At 47.2% G+C, this 14,261-nt stretch overlaps 5 protein-coding genes across 5 annotated transcripts; 1 reads left to right on the top strand and 4 right to left on the bottom strand.

The window, feature by feature from the left end:
* Positions 1-2,186: 2,186 nt before the first annotated feature.
* On the bottom strand, positions 2,187-3,293 carry FSST1_003202 (NUDIX hydrolase; the record flags this gene model as incomplete). The annotated part of the gene is made up of 1 exon (XM_083229261.1): positions 2,187-3,293. One exon carries the CDS (start codon positions 3,291-3,293, stop codon positions 2,187-2,189), a length of 1,107 nt encoding a protein of 368 aa, XP_083086632.1.
* Positions 3,294-4,988: 1,695 nt separating this feature from the next.
* Positions 4,989-5,321, bottom strand: FSST1_003203 (uncharacterized protein; the record flags this gene model as incomplete). The annotated part of the gene is made up of 1 exon (XM_083229262.1): positions 4,989-5,321. The coding sequence occupies one exon, from the start codon at positions 5,319-5,321 to the stop codon at positions 4,989-4,991; it is 333 nt and encodes a 110-aa protein (XP_083086633.1).
* A 2,227-nt stretch (positions 5,322-7,548) lies between these two features.
* FSST1_003204 (uncharacterized protein) lies at positions 7,549-7,824 on the bottom strand (the record flags this gene model as incomplete). Its single annotated transcript, XM_083229263.1, has 1 exon — positions 7,549-7,824. One exon carries the CDS (start codon positions 7,822-7,824, stop codon positions 7,549-7,551), a length of 276 nt encoding a protein of 91 aa, XP_083086634.1.
* Positions 7,825-9,454: 1,630 nt separating this feature from the next.
* On the top strand, positions 9,455-10,139 carry FSST1_003205 (uncharacterized protein; the record flags this gene model as incomplete). Its single annotated transcript, XM_083229264.1, has 3 exons — positions 9,455-9,574; positions 9,676-9,914; positions 10,001-10,139. 3 exons carry the CDS (start codon positions 9,455-9,457, stop codon positions 10,137-10,139), a joined length of 498 nt encoding a protein of 165 aa, XP_083086635.1.
* Positions 10,140-11,934: 1,795 nt separating this feature from the next.
* Positions 11,935-12,737, bottom strand: FSST1_003206 (40S ribosomal protein uS19; the record flags this gene model as incomplete). Its single annotated transcript, XM_083229265.1, has 4 exons — positions 11,935-12,004; positions 12,056-12,352; positions 12,464-12,540; positions 12,723-12,737. 4 exons carry the CDS (start codon positions 12,735-12,737, stop codon positions 11,935-11,937), a joined length of 459 nt encoding a protein of 152 aa, XP_083086636.1.
* Positions 12,738-14,261: the final 1,524 nt, after the last annotated feature.

Here is a 14,261-nt window from a genome sequence, read left to right on the forward strand (position 1 = left end):
GGGCAAAGATTGTAGACTCAATCGCACAAGAGCATTGAGAAAGGCTGGTTGCTGCTAAAATCTGACATTGATAAATAGCTCGCGACGGGTTTCATTTCAACTAGATTATGGCTGCCGTTTCTCGTAGTAGGGGAAATTTGTTGGCATGGAATCGTAGCGTTCGACAGGAGCTAGCCTTATGATGGTGTCACCTCGTGCCACTAGAAACTTGGGCAGGCTAGCGTCTCCATTATTGGGCAAACGGCTCTGCGAGGATTCTCATCGGTGACAAGGGAGCGAGGTAATAGGCGAATCTGGACGGTACCTGTACATACAATCGCAAGCAGGAGTGTTCCGATAGTGCTGTGGTTGGGATGGGATAAGATTGTCGATGAGTGGATACAAGTGAGAATCAGGAGCGAAGATCTCTGATCCTGTAAGTAGCCGGGCGGAATATCTTTGTCTAGTGCGGAAATATTCAGTTTATACGGCAGGCAGAGACAAAGTTGCGAATTTGTTTACCCTGCACTCTGTAAAGTTGGTGATGGCTACTGAAACCATCTAAATTCTGTAAATAGAACACAATTAATGACAGTCGCGACCTAGAACACGGTAGTCCATCTTCGGTATTCATCTGCTGCATCTCTAGTTGGCCGTTGGGATTCAGCCTTGAAGTCTTGGCTTGTCACCAGCAGCAAGCCACCAAAAAGAACCCCAGCTATACGACACTAAATTTCGTTTTAAGCAAGGTACACTAACCGAGTGGTGGGACAACAGACTAAAAAAGAAAGGGAGAAAAACGCCTTGTCGATAGTTCATGAGATAACAAACTCAGCTAACTGGAGTGGTCAAGACATCAACTCAACCCTGAGTTATGTACACTACTACGTTTACCAGTCCTCTCTATCACGAATTAATTCCCACGGAGCCTCCGCATGGCAACACACTCCAGGACCCTTAATCAACCGTCTGGGCCCAGTTTTGTCTTGCCGAGCGGGGAATCAATTGAGTGGATATGAGCTTAGAAATTAGTCTATTTATCTATCCCCTGACCGTTCTTGTAAGTGGACGGATGGTCACATATTCACAATATTCTTCAACACCAACAGTTATCTGAATCTTGATACTGCATGCTCGAGAGATAAAACAATCCAGTCACTTTATGCCTTCTGAGATTTGCTCTTATTATTCGTTTTCTATATTCTGATCCTAGTAGCTATATCATGAAGTCTCTGCTGTTCCCGAGATAAGTGCCATCATAAAGCTTATTATGCCAGCAATACCATACATGGTATTATCACCGAATCAAGTTGACTCTCCCAATGAGCCAGACAACTTATAAAGGAACAAGTGTTTCTTCAAGTCTCCAAATCGTCATCTACACCCAAAGACCATCCAAACAAGCGGGCGGGCAGGTAGGCAAGACTCCACCAAACACGACAAAGAGCCACTCAACAACCACTTATCATTGAGATGCTTCACCAGCCCAGATAGCACTCTACCATCAGACGTTCTATCACTGTATACTGCCCAAGGCCACTCCATATGGGATGACACGATCCCAGTCCAAATTTAGAAAAACCCGCAGAGGCGGCTTCTTCACTCACGTCTCTCGTCTGTCATGAGGACATCCCAAGCACCTTGGCTGGCGATTGCGATCTCAAGGCTTATAGGAAGAGCCTCTCTGAGACGGAGGATCTTGTCCCTTTCTATGGCTCTTCCCTCGCGGTTGTCGATTTCTGGCCAGTCTTCTTACCGGATGTGTATTGAATTGCCAGTGAGCGACAACTCTGAGGAACGGACCAACAGCCTTTCTTGGCTAAATTTACCTAGGTATCTAGTAAGTAGCAGAAACTTTACACTCCTAAGTCTTGGGATACAAAAATAAGTAGTCTAAGAACTATAGCATAAGCTGACTCAATAATTTCGTCTCTTATGCTTCCAGCGGTCAGTTTTTCTGATGATACCCCGATGCACATCTTGAAAGTGCATAACTAGCTTTAGGCAAGGCGTATTCCGAAAAATCTCTCTTATTCTTATCGTACAGACTCATCTCATTAGAAGAGGTCTACTGGGTAGCAGAAAAAATGGCCTCCTAAGTCTTAGGGTATAAAAATAAGTAGTCTAAGAACTATACCCTAAGAAGCATAAGGTGTCTCATTATTTTCGTCTCTTATGCTTCCAGTCTCATCTTTCGCTTGCTTTCACTACCACCCGATTCTGCACTCGTTCCATCGGTCGGCAAATTTAAAGGGCAAATCTGGGCGCAAGTCTCTCACGATTTCGGGGAAATGAGTGTCGTTTTGCACATTAGCAAGTCGGTGGCGCACCAAGAAGTCCAGCATCACAAGCCCGCAGTTCGGCTTCCATTTGCCCTTCTCCATCAGGCTCTCCTTCACTTGCGACACATTCATAGGCATGATCTTCTCGATGCTAGGCTCGTTTCCTTGTGGGCAAAAGTCGTTTATGAGTTCGAGGTCGTAGATGATTCTAACACCAGGTTCAAGCTGGCCTTCGTCGTGTTTGCCTGCTTTCCGATCCTTTTTGTCGAAAAAACTGACCCACGAAGATCTGACAACCCTGCCAATTTCTCTCGCTGGCTCTGTATCGGTGCCAGGTGCAAACACTTTTTGGCCCAGTTTCTCGATTTCGAGGCCCGTCTCCTCTTTGGCCTCACGAGTCAGTGTTTTAAAGGGGGCCATCCAATGCTTGATTCGGTCTTCCATGTCCATGCCTCCGGCAACGATCTGGTCCAGCATCCCGGAGTAGCTATATTTGTGACCAATGGCACGTTTTGCGACCCAGATGCGGTACTCGTTGGTCGTACGGTCCCTGCTATAAACGTTGAGGTGTACCCCAACCGTGAGGATCCCGAGAAAACCTCTCAAAGGCGTCGGAATTCGCATACCTCGTAGGCCGTGGGTAAACATGTGCACTGGCGAGTATTCTCGCTCTTCAAAGTCGGTGGCTGCCCATTTGGACAGCGAGGGAAATTCTCGGCAATTGTCGAAGGCGAGCCTTTCGAGAGCAAGCTCGCAGCATTTTAGGGGATCTTTGCAATTCCTAGTGACAGGGAGACCGCCCTCGAATGGTAGAAAATCGGTACGGATGATTATTATGCGATGAGAGCAGCCTTCAAAAGCAGGAGGTGGGAGAGCGAAGATGTCGCTATGCCAGGTCATGGCTTCGGCGAAATGCTCTGGTACGAGACCCACGAGCTCGTCGACGCCATCAATGTATAGACGACGGACATTGTTAGGCAGGCTCCATTCATACTTATTGGCGTAAGCGATAGGAAAGTATAATGAGTCCATGGTATCTGCTGGGCTGGTAGTGGATGGATTGATAGACGATGGATTTGGGGAATGATTCCGGTAGATGTGTTCACAGTGTAGTGATGGTTTTGGTCTTGATGGAGATGTCACTGAAAGTGATGTATGTGCTAACTTTTCTGAAGCCATGGCGAGAGGCTTGGAGAAGGAGTTTTAACAATGGACCAGACAGATAGATGGCAGGAACTCAAATGAGAGAAGGACCCAGGGGATGACACAAACAGTTATTCGCTGAGGTCAGAGAAGAGGAAGGCGCAAACTTTACGTTGCGAAGGCGTTGTGAAGGCGTCGCGACTTGTGAGGTAGGCAGTTGCGAAGGAAAAAAAATTCAAAATTCCGTTTGCGCTTGCATGGATGAATGAAGATGAGCGAGTACCCATGGAAGGATGACACCTGCAATCGGGTCTGGTCCGTGAACCGCAGCCTCGGGTGGTCGCTGCCTTTTTTTAAATTGTCGCACCGGTGAGGGAATCAATCAATCGGGCAAGTCCTTCACGATGCAGGACGGGCAACATCGATCGTCTGTCTGGGGAGGTGCGGACGGGGATGCATCCATCTTATTTGGTTCATACTCTCGACCTGACCTGACCTGACCTGACCTGACTTGACTTGACTTGACTCTGAAATGCACTAATTCACATCTCAGGTAACCCTCCCCCTTGCTACCTGAACCAAGTGCTTCCTTGTCCGAGTCATGAGGACAATGGCCCATGTGCTGCTTCCTTTGGTGCAACAGCGGCTTGTGTTGAAATTTGAATCGCAAAATTGTGAATGGTTGTGGTTGAGTGAGATTGTGACTGTTTGTGATTCAGTCAGTGAACGAGTAGTGGCAGCTGCTACACTGTGTGCGTCTCTTTAGGTCAGCTAAGAGAAGAGAAAAGAAGAGAAAAGAAAGTAAGTGTCACTGCTAATTTGAGTGTTTCATATTGTGTTTGGGACGCACATATACATGCATCTTGGTCACCAAATAGCTGGGCTTGCACGACTTGCGCGACTTGGATGTGAAGAGAAATCGTATCTGTACTCGGGGAAATTGGAGCTGAGGTATGGACATGCATCCAATGTCTGGGGTCGCTGAGTTGACTTGCCCTATCTTAGTAGCCTATCTTGCTTTCGATAGGTGCTTTAATTAGCGGGACGGGAGCGGAACACCGGCCGCACATCCGCCCGCTCAACCACAGAACCGTGTTTTCTTAGGCGAACAGAACCGATTTACCTATCACAGTCTTCTTAGGTCCTTTCTTTGCTTTTGTTTCTGGGTATATATTCAATTTGTTGTTATGTATCAACGATTGTAAATATGTCATCTTTGAAAAAGAAAAGAACCCTACTAACCCCAGTTCTTGGTACCATTGACCAGGCCTGTGGTTCCCTCATTCCAGTAGAGTGGTCCTCACCGGGGTTTCGTGTCTGAGTGACACTACATATGGAATGGAGTAAAGTGATACGAAAATGAAATGAAATGAAGCAAAGCAAAGCAAAGCATTGATGAATGCTGTCCGAATGCGCCCTTGACCCTCTGTCGGTTGCCCGTATCATACCTGTCGTTTCCCAAACACGCCTTTTTTGGTCAAATTTCGTTTCGTCGTTTCAATTTCCCTGTTTCAAAATCTTACACAAATGAACGCCCTTAATGTCGGTAATCGTAACCATTTTGTCATGGTTTGTCGCAAACTTCTAGTGGGCCGCAGTGTGGCGGACTACTCCAGGTCCTGGATAGGCCACTGTCTTTCCAATCGAATGATTGTAAAGTCTCGTGCCAGCCGATGCGGCGGCTGCTGCTGCTGCAGCTGCAGTGGTTGTGTCCTCAAGAGCATGTTGTGCGAGTACCGGTGTAGACAGTGTCGACGTTGTGACACAAAGGTTACACAGCTCCATCTGAGGCTCAGGGGTAAGACAGTAGAAAGGGCTCGAGCATTTACGAGCACAGCGTGTGAAATCGATGACCGTCTCGCCTAGGCTATGGCGGCAATCCTTGCACATCCGCTGGGCAATTACGGTATGGCACATATTGATGGAGGTTGTGGTTGTACAGTGAGTATGTACGAGAGTATGAGGGTGATAATGTGTAAGAGAGGATAGCACGGTATAGAGCTATACAGTATAAGAGGGATAGGTATATGTAGTAGAGTAGATGTGTGGAGGTACTGGCGAGATCTAGTAGAGAGGTGGGTGGGTAGGACGTGATATGTATAGTAGTAAAGCCTGGAAGCCAAAGAGAAGAATGCCGAAACGTTTAAGAGCCTGGTTATTGACTTTTGTAAAGTAAATATAATGAGGCCTCGCTGTGTATTGACAACGTAAGCGGGTCGGGGCGCAGTTGTTGATATTGCTGAGGGAGGCTTGGACGTATCTCAGGCATGGATAGGTTATAGGTGGAAGAGGTATGTAGACAAAATGTATATCAAAAATGTGATCGAGTTTATCCAACCAAACAAACAAGAAGAAACAGACAAGCTTATTAGGGGGTTCTCGGTCCCTTTTAAGCCTTTGACAAATGTCGTGTCAGATTATGTATCTTTGGCGTTTAAAAGTCGACGAGTGACAGTTTAATGACGCGCGTAGGAAGGGAGTGGTAGATGATGATAGCCGGTAGAAATAGCAAAGTTAGGCTTTTCCTTTAAACAGGGAGAGGATTAGGTAGCTAGCATCCGGATGGCGGATGAGTGAGTGTACAGTATGAATCTGAAAGTATGAGAGAGACACAGTCTGTGTGAATAGTGTGTGTGTGACTACAGCACGCCATCATATGACCCTTTTTTATTTATTCAAAGGGAATATTCGGAACAAATTGGGGAAGCACAAACCAATTGCTCCTATCAAATAAGAGAATAGTCGTTGCAATGGAGAATCACTGAGTAAATGAATGGGTATGTGATGTTTGATATACAGGGCCAGCGCAGCAAAGCATGTAGGCACCTACCTACAAATGGATAGCAAGAACCGAATAGAACAAGAGGTCGGGCCTCAAAAACACTGTGCTGACAAGGGAGTGGCTCAGATAGAAGGAAAATAGTCAGCTTGGCCAACATGAAGTTCCATCAAAGCCGAGACTTTTTGCTTTCTCTGAAAACGTGTGTCGTCTTTTACCCAATTAATCACTAGACACGATGCATCCGTGACCAGAAAAAAATGAGCTTCCCCGCATTGAACAGTCTGCGAACACCCTGAGAAAGAACAATCTCTGGGGCTCCCAGGGCTTTGACTAATGGATTGCCAGAGTACGACCACCGAGGTAACCTTGGCTCTGAAACTACTGCAAGGATGTGCAATCACTGTGAGGCACTTTTACAAGGGAGGACATGGACGAAAGGATATCAGCGGCTATTCCATTACCTTTTTCTTCTTTACCTGATGAGACAAAAGGAAGAAGAAGAAGAAAATTGTGATAGTCAAGACGTAAAACTACTGGCCAGTTCGTATCCTTTCCCCTCTTTTTAACCCATTCCTGGGGTTTCTCGTCGCGGGGCTCTACATGGATAATTCAACTTGGCGCGCACTCCAAACCTTGGCATTTTGTTTCGCGATGGGAATTGGAGTTTTTGCCTCTTGCGCGCATAACGAAGCCAGACCAGAAACAGAGTACCACCTATTTTATGTACATTGTTTCTCAATATCACATGGAAATTTCATACTTCTTATCAGCAATGGCCTGACGATGGGAAACTACATCAAGCTTTTCCGCGTCATGGCTCATCATGATGAACTTTGAACAGATAACGATCGATATCAGCACAGTGCCGTCTTGTCATGGCTATGTAATGCAAGGAAAAGGGCGTCTTGAGCACTGTGGTTTGCTGCCGGGATGTTTGTGCCTTGCTGCCTGTCAAACACACGGGATGATGTAGAGTCGACGTGAGACAGGGGAAAGTCCCTTTTAGTCTGCATATTTGTATCTGTGTCTCTTCTAGACATTCGGCCAACATCCATCAACACTGCTCCTGCTCACATGCGGTTCTCATTGCGACGTAAATCACCCGCCCAATATCGCCGCCCATCATGTAATTCGTACCTCGATCATGTTTCACAAAAGAGCATGTCTCTCAGCTGATTGCTATACCTGATGTCCACTCTGCTGATACCTCGAGAGGCTTCCCCAGCCGTCATCAGGAAAAGCATCGACCTGAACCAAGCCTTACCGGTATGGATCAAATATTGGTTAGACTGGTCATCTCCGATACTGCAGTCTGCTGTGATTTGGTCCTGCATGGCGCCAAAGCAACAGAATGTCATTTGGTCAAGGCGCCGCAATCTTTGTTGCACCTCCTTCGTCATCCTTCCAGAGTTCCAGACCAGCCCTTTGCATAGACTTCTTTCCGAGGTTGGTCCTCTCTGAGGTCGCAATGTGAATTAACGAGCTCAATTTGGACGGATGGGGAAGCTTAAGGCCTCCACTGCGGGCACGGTGAGATATCCCAAATTCTTGTGGATGCTTCGCTGGCTCCATAGAGTTCAGGGCGTGAAAGTCCATGATAACCTCCTCCTGATCCAGGCGTGTATAGCTATAGCTCATGAGTTGGACTCTGCATTGGGTAGGCGCTGCAGCGGTCCGGTTACGTGTGGCATAAACTCTACTCTTTTGTTGGGCTGTTGCGATTTAGTACTCGTCAGCGTTGAACTCTCTATTTTCCACGAAAGAAACCCCCGCAGCGCCATTCCGGATGCAATGGCTCGAGTCGCCCTGGATGTTGTCACCGTCCCGTTGCTACAAAAAGCCCCGATGAGGCGCATCCAGCACAGTTTGGGTTAGCCGTGGTGATCATCTGAACCTTGTGGTAGCTTCAGCCACTTCTGACAAAAAGCTCTCCAGAAAACAAGGCATCTAACAGTTCGAGTTCCTTGCATATTAGCTTTTGCTCTTGTCAAAGGAAAGGTTCTTGTCGGCCACCGTTATGCTTCTGTTTTCGTAATGAGGTGATCAGTAAACGTTGTCGGTGGTCAACTTTGGGTGAGCCACTGGGACTCTATCTACTCAGGTACATTATCAAAAACATCGAGACTGGTATCTCTTTCTCTCGAATAGGGACCGCTCTTATCTTACCATGCTATTTATGGGAGCCAGATCTGGTCAGGTTCTTATATTGACATTTGCATAGCCCTGATTGGCTGAGCTTGCATTATATAATTTAGCTGCTCTATTACCTAAAATAGTAAGCTAATTTCCTTCCTTTTATAGAAAAAATAAGGCTCTTTTAATCCTCTTTTCTATGCCCTATCTAGTGAAAATAGCTGCTGACAATATCTTAATAGTTGGCAGAGCGGGCGGAGTACGCGCTCCCGGGTAAGCAGTGGCGGGTCGGAGGGCATCCGTCCATGACCCAAACCTCATTATCAAGAAGTTAACGACCAATGTTGTTCCTATGTGTGCTAAGAAAATAGCCCTCCTGTATCTCGCTTTTGATATTTTTCCACGTAGAATACTCAGCTTTGATGGATCATGAAGTTGTGGTTGTTCTCTTGGTCAAGTCAGAGTACCTTTCACAACCCAAGCACTGATGATACGTTTGCCATCACTACAACATGAACGTTGCCCTTGGCGTTCTTTGAGTAGGCTAAAAAATTGGGATAGAATACGGCGATACAATAGGCACAACATATTGTTAGAATGATTTGTCAAGGTTAAGATCCAATGTTATTTCTACTGGGCAGCACAGAAATTGGCCTCTTTAATCTTAGGATATAAAAATAAGTAGTCTAAGAAGTGTGGCCTAAGTAGCATGAACTGGCCTACTAACTTCGTCTCTTATGCTTCCGGCTCATTCATCTTTGGCGACTCAAATCTTTGAGGTAACAATCATGACCCTTATGAATATTCAGGTAATTAGAAACTTAATTGCGAAAGACTGAAATAAACAAAATCATCAAGCAAGTTTTTGCTACAAAGGACTTTAATCTCGTATTATTTATTTTTGCAACCCAGATCTTAGAAGTCAATTCCTCTACCCTGTCCCTACTCACAGTGAACTTCTATGGTGGGGAGATAAATGGTAAACATCTGCTATGTAATTGGTGCACAATCACAAGTGCCTTACGTAAACACACGCGGACTGGCGACGACCTCACCTGGTTGATCTGGGTGCGGCTTCTTCTCACGAGACCCTCACGACCGATTGCTCAATTGAACGCTGCCCAATTCGCCCAACATGTTCGTCGCACGACAAAGGGCAGCCTTCGTGGCTCGACAGCTGCAGCGAACAGCACGAACCTACGCCTCCGACGCCCACGCCCACCACAAGGCCGCCGAAGTTAACGAGTCGTTCAGCGTACGTCGAGTCACAACATACTACATCATCGGCATCGCATCGCCCAGCAAGGCCGATGGATGAAGCCAAATTACAAAGCAGAAACTGATGCAAGTTTACAGACCGGATCTCTCCTCGCTGTCAGCGGTTTCTTCGGCTCCGTTCTCATTTACCAGTTTGTTCCCGCCGAGGGCGAGCAATCTTCAATCCTCAACTTCATCAACAAGTACACTTCGCGCAGCAAGGACTGGGAGGAAATCAACGCTCTTCACACCAAGGCCATGGAGCAGGCTGGATACGACCGAAACCTGTTCGAGAACGGCGGCAACAAGCACCGATTCGTCGATGTTGCATACCCCGAGTTCGTCATCCCACCTGCCAATATTTGGGAACCCTCCAAGACGGTAGCAACGTCCCGGCAAGATCAATTGCTAACCAGGCAAACAGGGCAATCTCTTCGTATGCTAACCGAAACCACATTGCTGGTCATCTTGCCAACATGGACTACGTTGTTGAGCACTACCGACAACAGCACCTCAAGGAGGAGGAGCGAAAAGCGGCCAAGTTGGCACAGAAGCAGGAATAAGGGATGTACACTAGACGTGAATCGATACTTGAATTCATTTTTCATTGAGTCATCAAGTGCACCTACTCGATTCAGTAAGCTGTGCTTGCCAAAGTGGTTGTCTGCCGTTTTAACCTGTATCACTCCCCAACGGGTAGCAGAAAAAAACGGCCTCCTATTAGGGTATAAAAATGAGTGGCCTAAGGTCGTGGTCAAGGAGCCAAAAGCTGACCTACTAATTTCGTCTCTTATGTTTCCAGCAGTCAATTTTTCTGATACCCTCCCTGAGGACTCCTTCTCATCCCGGGGATACTGTTTCCCAAGAAGGGCATTGGGCTTCTTGGCTGTTTCCCATGTCATTTAACTACGTGGAAAGAGCACTAGGATAGATACTCTGATTCACGTCAAGAAGGAGCTGCAGTTAAATACCCCCCCCGCCTCCCATATGCCATGGTTTTCCTCCACACTCACAACATCCAACATCATCATCCATCTTGGATCCCAACAGTCATTTGAAACACATCATTCTTTTACAACACTCTCTATCATCTACACTACTTTCACATCCACAGATATTCCACACACGATTTCTTACCGTGTCAAGATGATTCAAGAAAAATGTGAGAGGATCGTGATGCGCACCCTGGCCCATCCATACAGGCGGTGGCTCAGAGGTAGCCCATTTCCAACTTCGATTCGTGGCGCTGACTCTTTTAACAGATCACTGGCGATTGCCTCGACGCTCACACGATACGTCAAACTAGGAAGCGATGGCAGGGGAAGATTTGAGAGACTCATCGACCACAACGACACAAGGACGTGAAGCAAAGGCGCGGGAATCCCCGACAATTGCATTAAATCCGATGGATAACTTTCGGGTTCCTACTCCTCCGCCGCATCAGGAACCTTGGCCGTTATCGGAAGACCTAGGAATGCAAAGAGGTCCCGATGTTATGATTCGCGACACGTCCACTAACCGCGGCCTTGGCTTGTTCGCAACTCGGAACCTACCAAAAGATCACAGGATTATTAACAGAGAATATGCAGTACTTTCCGGGAATCCTCTTTCGCTGAGAAACAAGTGGAACAGTTTGAGTCATCGCAAGCGCGACGAACTGAAACTAATCTTTAGAAACTTGCGAGCAATACCGACTGTGGGGTCGTTGTCGAGCAGGCCCATGGATCAGGATCATGTTAGACTCCTCGAGAATTTCAGGCATGAATACGGCTTCCAGGATCCCCAAGGCCGAACATGTCATTTTTACGGAACGGCCTGTTTTATCAACCATGCTTGTGGCAAATGCGCCCAAGCGTCTTTCCAAATTGATGGCAAGTGGCCCTATTGCATCAACGTAAAGCTGGATGAACCTGTCAGGGCAGACGAAGAGATATTCATCCATTATGGCAAGAAAAAACTCCCGTTTGGTTGTGCAGTTTGTACCAAAAAGAAAACCACATCATTCGGCGGAAGAGTGATGGACAAGCTTCGCAAATTGTTACGCAGAAACCGTGAAGAGTGACATCATACGGATGAATTTCTGCGACCGATATTGGGAATTGGAATTTCATGGACAGAGCGAGTGCATTGTTGAGCAAGGCATTCACATCAGGGAGCCAGGAGCGTCACAACATCTTGTTCAAACATGAGCGATAGTTGAAGGTAGTCATCAAGCGGACAATGCTCCTTTATTGTACTATCATGGTACCCATTGTCATCAGTAATTTTGATAGATGTTTTAATAATCCATCTACCAGAACCAGTCCTTTTCGCCCAAAATGTCCGTGAATGCAGAAACCACCCAAGACCGCAAACTTCTTACTTGAGGGGAATGAAACGAGAAGAGTGCGTGGCACCAATACCGGGTCTACCGTGCTTGACGGGCTTGCTGTAAAGGGGGTCAGTTATGAGAAACATGATGAAGCGAGAAGCCACGTACTATGAGATGGAGAACTCAGCCAAGTAGTGACCAACCATCTCAGGCTTGATCTCGACCTGGTTGAACTCCTTGCCGGAGTAGATGCCGATGACGCTACCGATCATCTCGGGGACGACAATCATGTCTCGGAGGTGGGTCTTGACGAGGTCAGGCTTCTCGTTAGGCTGAGCCTCCTGCTTGGCCTTGCGAAGCTTCTTGATGAGGCCCATGGGGCGGCGCTTCAGACCACGGTTGATCCTGCGGCGAGCACGAGCGTGGACAACATCGCGGAGCTGGTCGGAGGAGAGGTCGAGGAGCCTGTGGAGAGGAAAGAAATAACACATCAGCATGGGTTTGTTCGCTCGGATTGCGTCCTCGTAGTTTCATCTTCCATCATCGAGGCGCGGGGTTCGTTTGGCAGCAACATACTGGTCAAGGTCGATTCCTCGGTAGGAGAACTTTCGGAACGCTCTCTTTCTCTTGAGCTCGGCAGCGTGCTCGGCGTCCTATCCAAGCATACAGGTCAGTCAAACTCTTCTCTTCATCATGTTCCCATTTGTGATCGATCCATCATCTTTCTTTTTTTTTCTTCCTTTCGCGGGCGGGTGTCGAGTTGTCGTTCTTCTTCTCTGCTTATGGGGTTTTCCAAAGGGGGTGGGAAGGGGATATCTCGAGGGTTCACACGTACGTATTCGTCAGCCATTGTCGCGGTGTTGTGTTGATTGAAATTCGCTGGTCGGAGAGCGAATATGGATGGGCCGGGATGGAGTCGACTTTGAAGGCGGTGGTTGAATCGCTTAGGTGGGCACGATTTGAGATCCGGTAGGGTTAACATGCCCTTCAACCCCCCGTCATGTGATCTTTTCTTTTTCTTTTTCGAAACGCTGCGCCACTGATGGAGAAGCCGGAGAGGGAAGTGCCGTGACTCCGAGATTTAGTGGGGGAGTGTGTGGCTGTTAATGTGGTGTCGTTAGGCTGACTGACAATTGTGTCTGAAACTTGATCAGTTTCCTTTTGTCTGTTGTTTCGTGCGAATGCATTTTATGATTATTATTTGATGTATATTTCACATTTATCAAGGTTCTATTCAACTTGATTATTAGTAGTGTGCCAACAGTTCTGATACTAGGAGTGATGTTGTTGAGCTTGGAGGAGAGTGCCCGCTCGAATCGAGACACCAACTGCTTCAGAATTTAATCACTGCATTCACAGAACTTCTTTCTGTTGCAACTTGGAATATCTTTGTCAATCTTGAATGATTCATTCAAAGGTCTTTCATGAACAGCATCAATTGCCGAGAGACATCAATCATTACAATGCCGGATCTTCAAGCGTCTAGCCATATAAAGTGTCCACTGGCGTGTGCTACTGTAACCTTATCGGTAGAGTCTGTCCGTCACTGACCATGACATGACCTAACAGCAACCAACCGCGCTTCTGACAACCTTTTCCCCTTTGCATCTCTTTCCGAACATCAAGTTCAGTGTTGATTGGGATAAAGAAGCGAGAAGCCCAACCACTTGCTTCATATTCTCGTACATTGTCACATATCTATCTGCTTCGTCCTACGTTGGCAGTGGTACGCCAAGAGCTTCAAGTTTACTGGGCATTGAATGTGCATTGACTTTTGTTTGACTCCGGTTTGAAGGAATCAGTCAATCTGCTCTTGGCCTGAATGATACGAAAGTGAGTTTTGGGTGGGAATAAGACGGAGCGAGAAAAAAGAACCTGACTGGTGATTCGTGGCCAAGACGGAATCTGCTGCCTTTTTAACAATTTCACAGAATTGGACCGGTACTTTGTGTCGTGACTTCGCGTGCAGGATTCCAAGACGACCCAAGACTTCCAAGCCGGCGTGTTCGGCACAATAATAGGCGGCCCTCATTTCCCGCGTCAGAGCCCAGAAATCCGATACTCATCAGCCAAGGCCGTGGCACTGGGGCCAGAAGGCTCGGCTTTGGCTGGATGCGCCCACTGTCATGGGCATTGGCTCGCGCCGCTTGCTGGGCATATTGGGTCTTTCTGGCCGCATTGACAGTCTTGGTCTTGTCCTTCTTGTCTTGTGACGGGCCATGTCGGTGTTCAGACGTGTACCTTGTCTGAAAGACTACTCTTGGCTATAAGAAACTACCGACGAGACGAAAAAAACAGATAAAATGCCCAGACTCTCAGCGGTCAACGTGGACAGAGGTTTGGTGTAATTCGGGCCTTGGCATTTCTCGGCACC

This window comes from Fusarium sambucinum, chromosome I, assembly GCF_050947815.1.
Source record: "Fusarium sambucinum isolate potato_lamoka chromosome I, whole genome shotgun sequence".
NCBI classification, from domain to species: domain Eukaryota; kingdom Fungi; phylum Ascomycota; class Sordariomycetes; order Hypocreales; family Nectriaceae; genus Fusarium; species Fusarium sambucinum.